Genomic DNA, 16362 nt, shown 5'->3' with positions numbered 1-16362 from the left:
TTTTTCCTTTGCTTAGCTTTCATTGTCTCATAAAAATGAGACAGAGAGTAGTATAATCTATTCATCCACATTATCAATTTCATATTTCTGACAAGTTCAAAATTGAAATATTTAAGGAAAATACAATGGCTTCTGGAAAGAAACAGGATGAAAATCAGATGTCCTGATTTCCAGTGTTGGTTTGGTACTTCAACTATGTTTTGACATTGGTCAACATTTAATTCTACAACTTCTCACTATTTGATAAAATGATTTCTAGAATCTATTCCCTCCTTAGAACTGCACATACATATTCAAAAAACTTTTATTGTAACAGTCTCTTAATCGAATTAAAGTCTATTAGTTCCATTTTAATGGCATCAATTGCTATACACACAGAGAAGCATATTTTATCTGAAGTATTTTATGTACAGAAAATATCTTTCTTTCATAATAATATGAACAAGCATGAATACAATTCAATTCAATGAGGCAAGTAGCAAATAATTTGCTATTCATTATCAACTTTATGAGTTGACTGTGCTCTACAAAGTTTCAAGTTGAATTTTCCTGATAAAACTATTAAATCTTTTATTTGGATGCTGTCTTTATTAAGATATAATTCATATATCATACAGTTCTTCTATTGAAAGTGCACAATTCAATGCTATTTTAATATATCCACAGAATTGTACAACCATCATCACCATCTCAAACTGTTAAATAACTTTTTTAAAGTGGTTTTACATTTAAACGTCTAATTTTAGTATTTTTTCCTAAATTCATGGAGGGAATTGGTCTTAGTCATCTTTCAAAAAATAGACCTATCACTATTATTGAGATCCTTAGGTTTTTATCCTTCTAATGTAAAATGCAAAAATACAATGTTATCTGGGATTATGAAAACGGTTGTTAAAATAGGGACAATTTATAAGACAGAAGAAAGAACTTCAAAACTACAGTTTTACAAACCCTTGAAAACCTGTTCAGTGAGCAATACAGGGAAATTTGACTCAGGGACAGTACTAAAATTTTTATTTTAGTACTAATGAAGGACAACTGTGATGCATGAAATGGTATGTTAGGTTAAAGTGATTTTATGAGTATATGAAATGCCACACAACGAGGTATATACTAGGTTTTATTGTTGTCAATTTGATTGTTGCAGTATTGTAGATGGAATTTAAAATACTTGATTCAAAATACAGCTTAGGTTATCTTTAGAAAGTGACAAAGCACTTTCAGAAAACCTTTTCAACTAGAAAATACAAAGGTAATTTCTCTATAGGGCTCTGTGCTTGTCTGAAACATAGAAATGTGTGTAATTCCTAATACACAATCAAATAGCCTCACAACCTAAATGGAAAAAAAAAAATCAAAAGTTCTGCAGTCATTCCAGATGAAAATTAATAGGAAACCAAGAAAAAAAAATTGTTGACACATATGAGAGGAAATATTACTTATCACAATGTCCTTCATAAAGAAAATAGAAACATTTTTCAATTTGGAGAGGTATAAATTTCTATAATCTATTATGAACTATTCATATTTATATACTTTAAAAAATATATGCACAATAGTCAATATGTATTTTGACCTGTTTACTCAAATAAAATTATTCCTTCTTAAAACAATTCTTTTTTATGTTTTTTTCTTTATGTCACACAAACTCTCCTTAAAAATCTTGACCAGCACACATATTCTGAAATTTTACCACTCTATGATCATTTTAATATCTGAACCAATCAATACCTCAAAGCTTATAAGATAAAGATGACATAAGATGCCTTACCCTTCATAGAGGTTACAAGACTCTATGCAGGTCCTTCCCCTGCTGAAGCGACGGCATGACAAGCACTGGTCTGGCCCAGGTCCCCAGCACCCATCATTTGAACAGAGATGGTTGCACACCATTCCTTCAGCAGCTGAAAAACACACCAGAATCAAGGGGAAATAAAACAGAAGGCTGTGTCCAAACTAACCATGTTAATATGAAACTTCCTAGGTAAAGCTATTTCTAAAGGAGTCATTGTAAAAGAGATCTGTGACAGATGTCTGTCTGCCTATCCGTCACTATGGCTCACTCTACCCTCCATATTTCCCTAGAGCAGAGCCCCAATCACTGTATGTAGATAGCACCACTGCATTTTTCGTAATGGTGAACAAATGCCTCTTACCTCTATCAAAATTCTAGGGAGGGAGAGTGACAGAAATTAACATTCCAGTTAAGGTAAGGAACAGAACATATCTTTCTAAAGCCAACCCTTTGCTCCACTGATACAACAAACATTTTGGCTTCAATTTCATATGAGAAATTCATGCAGAAATAGAACAAGCAATACTTATTATAAAACAACAAATATTAAAAGGGGGAAAAAAGAGAAATAATTTTGCATTAGTTTGTATTAACTAGAAATTTATGTAAATAGAAATATGCAGTATGTTATCTTTTTTAGGTAATTTCTTTAACTCAGAATAATTACTTTGAGATTTATCCATGTTGCTACATGTATCAATATTTATTCATTTTTATTACTCAGTATATCCCATTGTATGCATATAGCACATTTTTAAACCATTCACGTAATGCTGGATATTTAGATTGTTTCCCATTTAGGGCTATTAAAAATTTAGCTACTATGAACATCCATGTGCACATTTGTTTGCACATACAATTTCATTTTATTTATTTATTTATTTATTCATTTTTGGAATGAAATGGGTGGATAATATGGTAGGCAGAGGGTTAATTTTTTTAAAGAAACTATCAGATTGTTTTTCAAAATATTGTACCATTTTACATTCCCCATAGCAATAAATTCAACTTGTGAACTGAAGTTTCCTCACATCTTTACCAATACTTGGTATAGCTAGCCTGCTTAATTTTAGCCTTCCTAATATTATGTAGTGGAATCTCATATGGATTTGATTCACATTTTCTAGGTGATTAAAGATATTGAACATCTTTTAATGTGCTTATTTGCTGTCTTGTCTGATGAAGTGGCACTGAATTTTCTGCTCATTTTGTATTGGACTGATGGTTTTCTTACTATTGAGCATCTAGAGTTCTTTATAGATTCTGCAAATGTTTTCTCCCTGTCTTAGTCTTTTTATTTACTTATCACTCTTTTGAAAAGTACATATTTTAAAATATTGGTGAAGTGCAACTTACCAATTTTATCTTTTCTAAATTATACTTTGGGCATTATATCTAAAATTTTTGTCTAAACCAAAGTAACAAACATTTTGTTCAAATTTTCCTTTTAGAAGTGTGATGGGTTTTTGCCCATATAGCCCATTTATAGTTAGTTTGCATATAATACTGATTAGTCAGGATTCTGAAGAGAAACAGAATAAATAGGTATATTCATATCTGTATCTACATATTTCTATATACTAAGAAATTGTTTCACACAGTTATAGAGGCTGCGAAGTCTGTCTGCTGTTTACAAGTTGAAGTGAAGTGAACTGAAGTTGCTCAGTCATGTCCGACTCTTTGCAACCCCATGGACTGTAGTCTACCAGGCTCCTCTGTCCATGGGATTTTCCAGGCAATAGTACTGGAGTGGGTTGCCATTTCCTTCTCCAGGGGATCTTCCTGACCCAGGGATCGAAGCCGAGTCTCCCGCATCGTAGACAGACGCTTTACCGTCTGAGCCACCGGGGAAGTCCCTTACAAGTTGAAGACCCAGTCAATTCAGTTCAGTCACTCAGTCGTGTCTGACTCTTTGAGATCCCATGGACTGTAGCACGCCAGGCTTTCCTGTCCATCACCAACTCCCAGAGCTTGCTCAAACTCATGTCCATCGAGTTGGTGATGCTATTGAACCATCTCATCTTCTGTCATCCCCTTCTCCTCCTGCCTTCAATCTTTCCCAGCATCAGGGTCTTTCCCAGTGAGTCAGTTCTTCGCATCAGATGGCCAAAACATTGGAGTTTCAGCTTCAAAATCAGTCCTACAAATCAACACTCAGGACTGATTTTTAGGATGGACTGGTTGGATCTCCTTGCAGTCCAAGGGACTCTCAAGAGTCTTCTCCAACACCACAGTTCATCAATTCTTCAGCACTCAGCTTTTCTTATGGTCCAACTCTCACATCCATACATGACCACTGGAAAGACCACACCTTTGATTAGATGGACCTTTGTCAGCAAAGTAATGTCTCTGCTTTTTAATATGCTGTCCAAGTTGGTCATAGCTTTTCCTTCAAAGAGCAAGTGTCTTTTAATTTCATGGCTGCAGTCACCATCTGCAGTGATTTTGGAGCCCAAGAAAATAAAGTCTGTCACTGTTTCCATTGTTTCTCCATCTTTTTGCCATAAGGTGATGGGACCACACGCTGTGATCTTAGTTTTTGAATGTTGAGTTTTAAGCCAGTTTTTTTACTCTCCTCTTTCACTCTTATCAAGAGGCTCTGAAGACCCTGAAAAGCCTACAATACAGTTTTAGTCTGAGTTTGAGAACCAGAAGCACAGATATTTCAAGTCCCAGTCTAAGGGAAGAAGACTAATGCACCAGTTCAGGAGTTAGGCAGAGAGACTAAGTATGTCCTTTTTAGTCTTCAATGAATTACAATATACCTATCCACTTCATTTCACTCAGTCCATCAATTCAAATATTAATCTCATCCAGAAATACCCTTCCAAACTCATCCACAAATAATAATGTTTAACTAAATACTTGGGGAAACCGTGACTCAGTCAAGTTGACACATAAAATTCATGAACACAGATACTATCTTTTTCTTTTTTTTTTGGCATGTAGATATTCAATTTTTTCCAGTACCATTTGTTGAAAATACAATCCCTTTTCCAGTAAATTATCTTTGCATATTTGTTTAAAATCAGTTGTCCTCATACTTGTAGGTCTATTCATATTTCTTGACTTTTCTATTGATCTATCTCTCAGGGTGTATTTTCTCACCTTTAATATATATGTGTCTTTATGATTGAAGTCTATGTACTGTAGGCAGCATACAGTTGGGTATTGCCTTTTTAATCTGATCTGACAACCTCTGCCTTTAATTAGGGTTGTTGTTGTTGTTCAGTTGCTAAGTTGTGTCCAACTCTTTGAAACTCCATGAACTGCAGCACATCAGGTTTCCCTGTCCTTCATTAACTCCTGGAATCCACTCAAACTCACGTCTGTTGAGTCAGTGATGCCATCCAGCAATTTCACCCTCTGTTGTCCTCTCCTCCTCTCGCCCTCAATCTTCCCAGCATCAGAATCTTTTCCATGAGTCAGCTCTTGGGGTATGTAACCAATAATCTTTACTATGATCATTGTAGTTAAAAATCATCGATTTTACTATTTATCCAAACTATTCTCTTCCCATTTTTTCCCTTTTTCATGACATATTTTGGAAAATCAAATTCTTTATTCTTTCATTTTATCTCTTTTGCTTTTTGGCTTCTGAGCTACATAAATTTTTAATTTGCTATTTTAGTGATATAGTTTGTGTTTTCAGTAAACATTAAAATAATTTAAAAAGATAATCTGAAGAAACAGTGACTATACACAGGGTTTTCTTGAAACTTAAAGGAATGCTATTCTCATAATATTAACTATTTTAGCTAACTTATAAAGTTTGTGGACTTCGCTTAACTGATTCCATGTCTTAAATTAAGATAGCATATGTTGTAATTATTCTTCTCACTTTTGGGGGAAACTATTCAAAAATTGAATGATTTGATATTTTACTCAGGAATGGCTGACAGTTTAGCTGTTATACTGATTTTAACAAATAGCAAGAGGTCTCTCCTTCTGATTCATTCATAATGCAGAGAAAGAGGGCTCTTTCACTATATAAAATAAATGTCTGTAGAAAGGAAATCTTAACATAAGTCTCATATCACTGATTCCTAGATGTACAAGTGCCGGGAGCAGGCATATTGCATATTGAGTGCATATTGCATATTGAGTGCAGCACTTTCCACAGCATCATCTTTCAGGATCTGGAATAGCTCAACTGTAATTCTATCATTGCCGGTAGCCAGCGTGAGGAACTCCGCCCATGACAAAGGTCATGAGGAAGGAGGCGGGATCGAGCTTCAGGAGTCCCCCTGGAAATTCCCGAGCATATACCCCCAAAACCAGAGTCTGCCTACTTTCTGCTTTGTGCTTTCACCTACACCTCTGACTTTACGGGGGGCTGTCCCCCACTACCTCTCTCTGAAAAAAGAGTTAGCTTACAGCTCCAGTTAATAATTCCTGGGTGTGACAGTGTTTAACCTACAAACTCCTTTGGAAATCCTCTAGCCTGCCTGAATAGGTTTTTCCGGCCACATGTGATTGTTCAGAGCCTCCCAACTGTGAGAGGCAGGAGATGTTCTAAACTGTCTAAACACAGATTCTTTTGAGTAGTTAAAAGATTGATTAGAAATTGTATTGGTGAAGGGATTTTCACTTGTTGGGCCAATGTTTGCTGCTAAGTTTCCATATCCCTTACCTGCTGTGTCCCTGGCAGTGTATTGATTAATATAATTGGTGTAAGTAGTAGCTTTAATGTTTGTAACCTGGGACCCTTGAGTTAATTCTTTTTCTTGTTACAGCCCACCACACCTTTGCTCTGTAGGAATGCAACTTTATCTAATGCTTTTGGAGGGTGGCTGCTGACCAATCACCTTTAGAGAAAAATAAGTTTTCTGAAGAAAAGGTCTTAAAATGTTAACAGGCCTCCGGGCCAGAAGATGATGCAAATCACCTAAGCTTTTGCATATGATAAGTTTGCAGGAAGAAAGCCTGGCTTGCTGCCTGACTCTACCCCTTCCCCCATTATCCTCTATGCATAACTTAAGGTATAAAAACTACTTTGGAAAATAAAGTACAGGCCTTGTTCACCGAAACTTGGTCTCACCATGTCGTTCTTTCTCTTACCTTCTGGCTGAATTATTCAGCCTCTTTTCTACACTGAATTTCCTCACTGAGCTATCCTTATTTCAGCCTCTTTTCTCCACTGAATTTCCTCACTGAGCTATCCTCATTCTATTACTCTTTATATCCTTAATTAACGTTTAATTAAGCAATTGTTTCCTGATCTTCGCCTACACCGTCTCTCCTTCGAATACCCTGGATCAGCCGGGGCTGGTCCCCGGCATACAAGTAACTTCCCATTAATTTATAAAGATGTAAGGAATAAGAAATAGAGTTCAATCAAGCTGACTGAATATAAATGTGTAAAATCAAATTTTATACAACAGATGAAGATTAGAAAGGAGTAAAAGATCAGAGATACTAAAATATTACAAACTAATGCCCATTTTATAAGCATTGAGACATTTTAAGGTTACTGATAGAGTGTTTCATATTCTGACACATATATACATTTATATACAAATTTTGTATGCACTTGCTTATGGTATAAATATAATTATCAGAAGAAACCTTAAGAAAAAAAACAATAGCTATATTACAAAAGCAACTTGTAAAGATAAGCAGATTATATTCAAAATCATACTGTGGAGTATCACGAATCTCTCCCTTTCCTATCCTTGTAGAAAATATAATCAATGCCTCATCTTCTTCGTATATCAACTTCTGTCCAAGGCCTTAAATATGCTTTCAGTTTCTTCCTTTAGGACGTTGATAAAACCATCAGTACACCTTTGTACTGCCCATTTCATGATAGTCCATCAATTCCTTGATTTATTTATTTCACCTATTCACATTAATTTTGGGGGGCTTGAAAAAATTACTCTCATTCTTGTCCCTTCTCCTTTGATTTTCTGTTCTCTCCTTTGACATTAGTTAAAGAAGAGAGTGTTAGCGTCACTCAAACTCCTACCTTTTTTTCTTTACCTGCTACTTTTCTTAGTCTGTATTTAGATGCTCAATTTCAGAGCAGCTTTGAATCTGGGAAACAGTATCTATTGGAGGAAAGCAATATAAGCAGGAAATCATAATAATTACTTTCTTCTCACTCTTTCCAAAAGTCACTCTGCTGAGTGAAACCTTGGGAAATATCTCCACAAAGCACAGAATAAAAGACCAAGGAAACTACTTTGAAATTCTTAAGAGAAAAGAAGATTTCAATCAGTACCAAGAATTCAACAGCCCTCTGACCCTCCAGGGTGATAGTCCCACAGGAAGGAGTAAAAGGCCTATTCGGTGGCTTACCTTGAAACACCATCAAGAACTCTAAAGAAACCTTAGCAATGTAGCCATTAGGCAACCTTTAACTTCTGTTTTTTTGGAAATTGCAAAAAATTTTTTTTATTTATATCGTCTAATTTGTATCTGTCTATTAAAATTTTGGAGAGATAACAATGTGCTTATTATTTTGACCTTTACAGAGAATATTGAACTTGCTTTCATTAAAATAGAGGCAAGCTCAAGTAATGGATCTTGCTATGTGTTTCATGTGTGAAAGTAAAGGAACTAGCTCAAAACACTGAAATGAAGTACCTGTCTGCAAGCACAAAGGCAGAAATAGCATCTTCTTTTTCATTGTACAAGACCACCTACATATGCTGTTTGCACTACCTACCATATGTAGAGGCATGGGTTTGACTTGGAATGTTTTGGGAAGATACCATTAATCCTTTTTTATGAAAGCTGAAAAAGATGACTTAGTTGTCATGGTTCAGTTTTTTCTGATTGGATCAACATAGACCAAATCCTTACTCTATGACTAGCCATGCAGCCTTGGGCAATGATTTACATATTACTTATCTGTAAGTAAATAATAACATCTATCTCTCCAGGTAATGATGAAATTTAGACATCATATTACTAATATATACTATATAATATAGTATATAATGCAGTTTTTTATTTATCTATGCCCTCAGTAAATGTACTTAAGAGAAATGTGGAAATAAATGAGTATACCCATGTGTTTACTTTTAGAAGTATTTGTTGAGAAACTTCTTAGTTTATGCTGGACACTGCTAAGAAATTGGGATATGAAGGACATATGAAATAGCATACATATTGTGTTATTAGTGCTTACAGCCTGGTTATGAAGACAGCACTAGATAAATAATTCTTTATATATATATATATAATCTCTATCTATCTATCTGTCTATATATATATATATATATATATATATATATTGAACTTGCACATTGAGTGGAAAAGGAATATCTGATGAGCCACTGAGGTGAACAATGGCCAGAGTATGTAGGAACCATTGGCCATTTAAAGGCTTTTCTGCTTTGGCCAAAGATCTGTAGGAAATTAATGAAAGGATTTAAGTAAAGAAATTATGAGGCCTCCCTGGTGGCACAGACGGTAAAGAATCTGCTTGCAAAGTAGGAGATAAGGGTTTTACCCCTGGGTCAGAAAGATCCCATGAAGAAAGGAATGGATACCTTTCAGTATTCATGCCTGGAGCATTCCATGGACAGAGGAACCTGATGGGCTACATACAGTCCATTGGGTCCAAAGAGTTGGACATGATTGAGCAACTAACACTTTCTATAAAATATCACTTCAAATGCTTTGAAGGAACTGACTTAAAAACATATTTGAACAGTTGGTGGGAGAGAGAAAATAGTTGAACTGTCCAGAGATAGGCATATTTGACCCAAGCAGGGTCAGTCAGGGTTCTTTCCACAACACAGATGCTGGGAGAGAGAAAGTAGGGCGATTTTACCCATACTCATAACCCTGGAGAATGCTCTGGGCAGGGATAAACATTTTTAGTGACTTCTGAATTTTTCTTTTTTAATGGAGGATGATGATTTACAACGTCTGTTAGTTTCTGCTGTACAACAATGTGAATCAGCTAAAAGTATACATACACTTCCTCTTTCTTGAGCCAAGACCCATCCCAACCCTCTAGGTCATCACAGAGCACTGAGCTGAGCTCCCTGTGTTATACAGCAGTTTCCCACTAGCTATCTATTGTACACATGGTTCAGTTCAGTCGTTCAGTCGTGTCCGACTCTTTGTGACCCTATGAACTGCAGCACGCCTATCCAGGCTTCCCTATCCATCACAAACTGCTGGAGTCTACCCAAACCCATGTCCATTGAGTTGGTGATGCCATCCAACCATATCATCCTCTGTCATCCCCTTCTCTTCCTGTCCTCAATCTTTTCCAGCATCAGGGTCTTTTCAAATGAGTCAGCTCTCCACATCAGGTGGCCAAAGTATTGGAGTTGCAGCTTCAAAATCAGTCCTACCAATGAACACCCAGGACAGATCTCTTTTAGGATGGACTGATTGGATCTCCTTGCAGTCCAAGGGACTCTCAAGAGTCTTCTCCAACACCACAGTTCAAAAGCATCGATTCTTCAGCACTCAGCTTTCTTTATAGTCCAACTCTCACATCCATACATGACTACTGGAAAAACCATAGCCTTGACTAGACAGACCTTTGTTGACAAAGTAATGTCTCTGCTTTTGAATACGCTGTCTAGGTTGGTCATAACTTTCCTTCTAAGGAGTAAGCGTCTTTTAATTTCATGACTACAGTCAATGCAACTAATGAAGAAAGAGAGCTGACCTATGAAGAAAGCAGAATCAGGCAAAGTTGAAGAATTGTGTCATGGTAATGTTTAACCCATAGAGCCATCTGTGCCTGAAGGAATATCCCCCTTGCATTTCCCAGTTCTGTGAGCTGATAAAGTCTGCTTTCTTTTCTTTTAATTATGTTTATTTTTGTTATATAAAAAGACTTAAAAGTTTGCACAATTATGGTCATGTTTTATTTTTTACAAATTTACTGAGATAAAGTTTTTAGTCTTCTAATAAGGTGTACAGTGTGATTTGATACACACGTAAGTGTTGATCACAATAAGTTAATATAGTACATCCTTCACATAATTACTATTTTGTTGTTGTGGTGGTAGAAACATAAAATCTCTACTCTCATTGCAACTTTCAAATATAAAACAGAGTTTTGTTAACTATAGTTGCTATGCTGTACCTTAGATCCAGTAGTCATGTATGGATGTGAGAGGTGGACTATAAAGAAAGCTGAGCACCGAAGAACTGATGCTTTTGAACTGTGGTATTGGAGAAGACTCTTCAGAGTCCCTTGGATAGCAAGGAGATCCAACCAGCCCATCCTAAAGGAAATCAGTCCTAAATATTCATTGGAAAGACTGATACTGAAGCTGAAGCTCCAATACTTTGGCCACCTGATGTGAAGAAGTGACTCATTTGAAAAAATCCTGATGCTGGGAAAGATTGAAGGTGGGAGGAGAAGGGAACGACAGAAAATGAAATGGTTGGATGGCATCACCAACTTAATGTACATGAGTTAAGATAAACTCCGGGAGTTAAATCCATGGGGTCACAAAGAGTTGGACACGACTGAGCAACTGAACTGAACCTTAGATCTCCAGAACTTATAACTTAAAGTTTGTATACTTTGACCAGTATCTTACTATTTCCCCTACTCCTCAGATTCTGGCAACTATCATTCTACTCTCTGTTTCTGTGAGTTTAATGGTTTTAGATTCTGCATGAAAGTGCTATCATACAATATTTGTCATTCTCTGTCTAACTTAATCCACTTAATATTGATGTCTTGAAGGTTCTTCTTTTTTATGGCTGAATATGCCATTGTGTGTATATATCAATCTATATACATGCAACATATGCTTTATACAGTCAACTGTTGACAGACACATTGTTTCCATATCTTGGCTATTGTGAAGAGTGCTGCAATGAACATGAGGATGCAGAGAAGTGAAATTGCTAGATATAGTAATTTTATTTTTAATTTTTTTGAGGAATTTCTGTACCACTTTCCATCATGACTGCCTCAATTACATTCACTTCAACAGTGTATTAGAGGTCCCTTTTCTCTACACCCTCACCAGCACTTGTTATCTCTTTGCTTTTTGATAACAATTCTAACAGATAGAAATTGATGTCTCATTGTGGTTTCAACTTGCATTAACATTTCCCTACCCCCAGGTGGCGCTAGTGGTAAAGAACCTGCCAGCCAATGCAGGAGAAGTAAGAGACATGGATTCTATCCCTGAGTCAGGAATATCCCCTAGAGAAGGAAATGACAAGCCACTCCAGTATTCTTGTCTGGAGAATCCCATGGACAGAGGAGCCTGGCAGGTTACAGTCCATAGGGTCAAAAAAAGTCAGACACAACTGAAGTGACTTAGCACACACATTGCTTACTGACGTTGAGTACTGAGCACCTTTTCATGACTTGTTGCTATTTGCATGTCTTCTTTAGAGAAACATCTGTTCACATTCTCTGCACATTTTTACACCAGATTGTTATTCAGTTTTTGAGTTCCTTATATACTTTTATTAAGGCCTTATCAGATACATGACTTGCAAATATTTTCTCCAATTAGATAGGTTGGCTTTACATTTTGTTGATTGCTTTTGTTGTTCTTTTGGCTATGCATAAACTTTTTAGTTTGATGTAGTCCCACTTATTTTTGCTTTGGTTGATTCTGCTTTTAGTGTAATATCCATAAAGTCATTACCAAAACCAATGTCAAGGAACCTACAATCTTCAATGTTTCTTCTAGGAATATTGTGGTTTGGGGCTTATGTTTAAGACCTTAATCCTTTTTGAGTTCATTTTTGTGAGTAGTATAGGATAGGAGTGCAATTTCTTTCTTTTGCATGTGAATATCATTATTTTTCCATCTTAATTTACTGATCAATTATGCTTTTTTTATTGAATATTCTTGTCTTCCTTATTAAACATTAGTTAAACTTACATGTGGTTTTATTTCTGGACTCTTGATTCTGCTCCACTGGTCTATATGTCTGTTTTCATGCCAGTAGCATAGTTATAATTGCTATGGCTTCTAAACAAATGTTTCATTATCTATTTATCAAAAAGTATGTATTTTATATATGTCTATTGTTTTATATTCTAATGATGATAAAAATACTATTATAATTAGAAAAATAAAATTATTTCCATTTTGAAAGGTAATTACTGAATATGGCTTCCCTCTTTATGTTGAGTTTCAGTGCATTCATGCAAATAATTTTAAAATGGAGATGTATCACTTCAAATGTAACTAGATTATGAAAGTTTGGTTAATATTTATCTCTTCATTTTTTATATTCTGGTGTTAAAATGTTTATGCTTAATTATTTACAGAAACCTCAAATACTATTATAAACTTAGTCTAAATCTCCTTCCAACTAGCACTGTTTTGTCCCAAAACCATAAAAATAAAGGAGGCAAAAAACGTTCCAGCTTTTCATACCCTGGAGTTTCTCTCAATCTCTTCAAACCATAAAGTTTACTTAGAAATTTTTGCCTTAAAAGATTAAGACTGCTCAAGTTATACACTATACAGATTAGGTGAAGTTTTTCTTTTATTGTCATTACTGTTTTAAGTCATGTTGAACTAAAAAATAACTTTAAAATCAAGGCTGTTTTTTTTTTTTTTCTTTTAAGCTACCAAGCTGATATATAGATTTAGACGGAGAGTATTTTATGGTGACTGTAGATATGTGCATTTATCTGTGTGCATGCATGTGTATGTGTTCTAGGGTAGTGTACATGTATATGTGCTGTGTGAGTATGCAAGTACATACCTTATGCTGTATGTCTGTGTATACAAGTCTTGTAATGAATATGTATATGTGCTGTATGAGTATACAAATACATACCTTATGCTGTATGTCTGTGTATACAAGTCTTGTAATGAATATGTATATGTGCTTGTGTGTATCTTGTGTGTGGTATACTAAGAAAGAATGTCTAAAAATGCAGTATCTACAATTTAAAATGAAACAATATTTAAGTTTACCCACTTGCAGATACTTAAGGCTCAATATTCAGAAAACTAAAATCATGGCATCTGGTCCCATCACTTCATGGGAAATAGATGGGGAAACAGTGGAAACAGTGTCAGACTTTATTTTTTGGGGCTCCAAAATCACTGCAGATGGTGATTGCAGCCATGAAATTAAAAGACACTTACTCCTTGGAAGGAAAGTTATGACCAAACTAGATAGCATATTGAAAAGCAGAGACATTACTTTGCCAACAAAGGTCCGTCTAGTCAAGGCTATGGTTTTTCCAGTGGTCATTTATGGATGTGAGAGTTGGACTGTGAAGAAAGCTGAGTGCTGAAGAATTGATGCTTTTGAAACTGTGGTATTGGAGAAGAGTCTTGAGAGTCCCTTGGACTCCAAGGAGATCCAACCAGTCCATCCTAAAGGAGATCAGTCCTTGGTGTTCATTGGAAGGACTGACGTTGAAGCTGAAACTCCAATACTTTGGCCACCTCATGCGAAGAGCTGACTCATTGGAAAAGACCCTGACGCTGGGAGGGATTGGGGGCAGGAGGAGAAGGGGACGACAAAGGATGAGATGGCTGGATGGCATCACCGACTCTATGGACATGAGTTTGGGTAAACTCCGGGAGTTGGTGATGGACAGGGAGGCCTGGTGTGCTGCAATTCATGGGGTAGCAAAGAGTCGGACACGACTGAGCGACTAAACTGAACTGAACTTGCAGATAATACTGTGGGTAATAAAATGGTCTCAATCGCATGTGGGCAGTCATTGCAGGCTCAGTGTAAACATCAGCAACACCTCTAAGATCAATTTTATAGGATAATTACATTTCTAAGAATGCTGGATCCACTGTACTATGAGACTGAAGCCTAAATTTTGATAAATGGATTTCATGCAAACATTTTTCACTCTAAGATGTTAAAAATGAAAAACAAAATGCTTAATTTTATTCTACAGCAACACACAGCTGCTTTCTTCAAACTGTTTAATTTCTTCCTCAAACTGTTAAGTCAACTGTAACTCTACAGAACAATAAAATATGTTCATGGTTTTAAAAGTGGCTAAATGTCCAAGAGATATAATGCTGAAAGCTGAAGAACATGTTAAATTTTAGGTTATTATTATTAATCTTCTTTTGGTTATAAATTTTAGAAGTCTTAAAGAAATAAGGAATAATTGCATAAATTTTTCCTATCTTTTTTTCTTTATAGCTAGTTTCTTTCTACATTTTATTTTCCCATTTGTTTTTTATTCAGGTTTACAAAATGTAAAAGAAAGGACTTGAGAAATGACTAAATGAGTCAAAGAAGAATAATGTTTTTCTCTTATTCTTTTATTTTTTTCTTCAGGTTTTATTTTCATGGTTAAATCTTATTTTTGAAAGCTAGTAATACTATTGTTTTATTTTGATTTTTTTTTTAAATTTCAACAGTGTACTAAATTTTTTTTCAAAAGCAAAAATTTCAAACAGTGTACAAAGAATTTCAAAGTGAAAGAAAATAAGAGTATAATTCTGACTTAGAGAAATATTTATGTTAGTGTTGAAAAATATCCTATTTTATTTCCATGGATAATCTACTCTGGGGCATGTACAAAAACACATATAGTAATGTGGGATAAAAACCTTAGGTATTACAGAAAAAAAGAGCAAGCTTTCTGTCAGGAATCAGAAATATATAAAACCAAGGAAACAATCTAGGCTCAATAAAAGGATAAATCTCATTCAATGTGGGTATGCATATTTTGATATATAATAAGATTTTATATTTCTTGATTCTATTAGGAACAGAAGAATATATAAGAACTTAAGTTCACTCAAAATAAGAATTACATGTTGAAATCATGTTGAAGTAGACCTATTTTCTCTGGAAAATGTATTTAAGGATCGAAGAGAACTAAAGTGTGAATTCCTCACAAATTATGTTATATTTTATAAAAATTGCTAACTGGCTTAAACCCTTTCTGGGACAAGATGGGATACAGATATATAATTAATTGACCACATAACCTGGTAAATTTAAGTCATGTTAACTTCTTAAGAGTTTACATTTTTTGAATGTGTCCTGTACTATTTATTAGGATGCTTAATGAACTTAATCATTTTGTATGTATATCCTTGTGATTGTTCTGATGTTGAGATCAAAGAAGCAAGAAGCCTTCCTAACAGAAAAATAAGAAATGAAACTTTTAAAACGGACTGATCTATCATGACCACAATAAAACATGCATTTGTTAACACATCATTTGAATTCTAAGTATTTTTATTTTATATTTATCATAAGTAAATCAGTACTATATTCATAGTATGTCACCTATAGGATGTAGAAGAAAGTATTACTAAGAAGAAAAACAGGGAAGAATTAAGTATTAATAATTAGAATATCAAAGTATAAGATGGGAATGGCTTAATTGTTACGGGAGGGAGGAAGAAGGAGGGTTCAGGATAGGGAACATGTGTATACCTGTGGCGGATTCATGTCGATATATAGCAAAACCAATACAATATTGTAAAGTTAAAAAATAAAAAAAAAAAAGCAAAAAAAATGTACTCATGAAAACACTATTTGCTTCTGTGTGAAAAAGAAATCATGGAAGAAATAATATGCAGTAAAATAAATGAAAAAAGAAAACTCCATGACTATAAAAACAAATTTATGAAATGAACTTACTTCTTGAATGGCAAACTTTT

The 16362-nt window shown here is 34.9% G+C and overlaps 1 protein-coding gene across 6 annotated transcripts in view; it reads right to left on the bottom strand.

Annotated features, from left to right (window-relative positions):
- Window positions 1–16362, bottom strand: part of ERBB4 (erb-b2 receptor tyrosine kinase 4) — a 1279082-nt gene that overhangs the window by 306141 nt on the left and 956579 nt on the right. For all 6 annotated transcript variants that reach the window (XM_086341936.1, XM_086341945.1, XM_086341948.1 and 3 more), the window contains exon 13: window positions 1772–1904. In XM_086341936.1, coding sequence (XP_086198062.1) covers window positions 1772–1904 — 133 coding nt within the window. The remainder of the gene's footprint in view (window positions 1–1771; window positions 1905–16362) is intronic.

The sequence above is a fragment of the Bos grunniens genome, chromosome 2 (genome assembly GCF_055505025.1).
Source record: "Bos grunniens cultivar Pamir isolate PY7600 chromosome 2, Bosgru_T2T1.0, whole genome shotgun sequence".
In the NCBI taxonomy this organism is placed as follows: domain Eukaryota; kingdom Metazoa; phylum Chordata; class Mammalia; order Artiodactyla; family Bovidae; genus Bos; species Bos grunniens.
The sequence above is the reverse complement of the archived record's forward strand: the minus strand, read 5'-3'. Positions and strand labels throughout refer to the sequence as shown.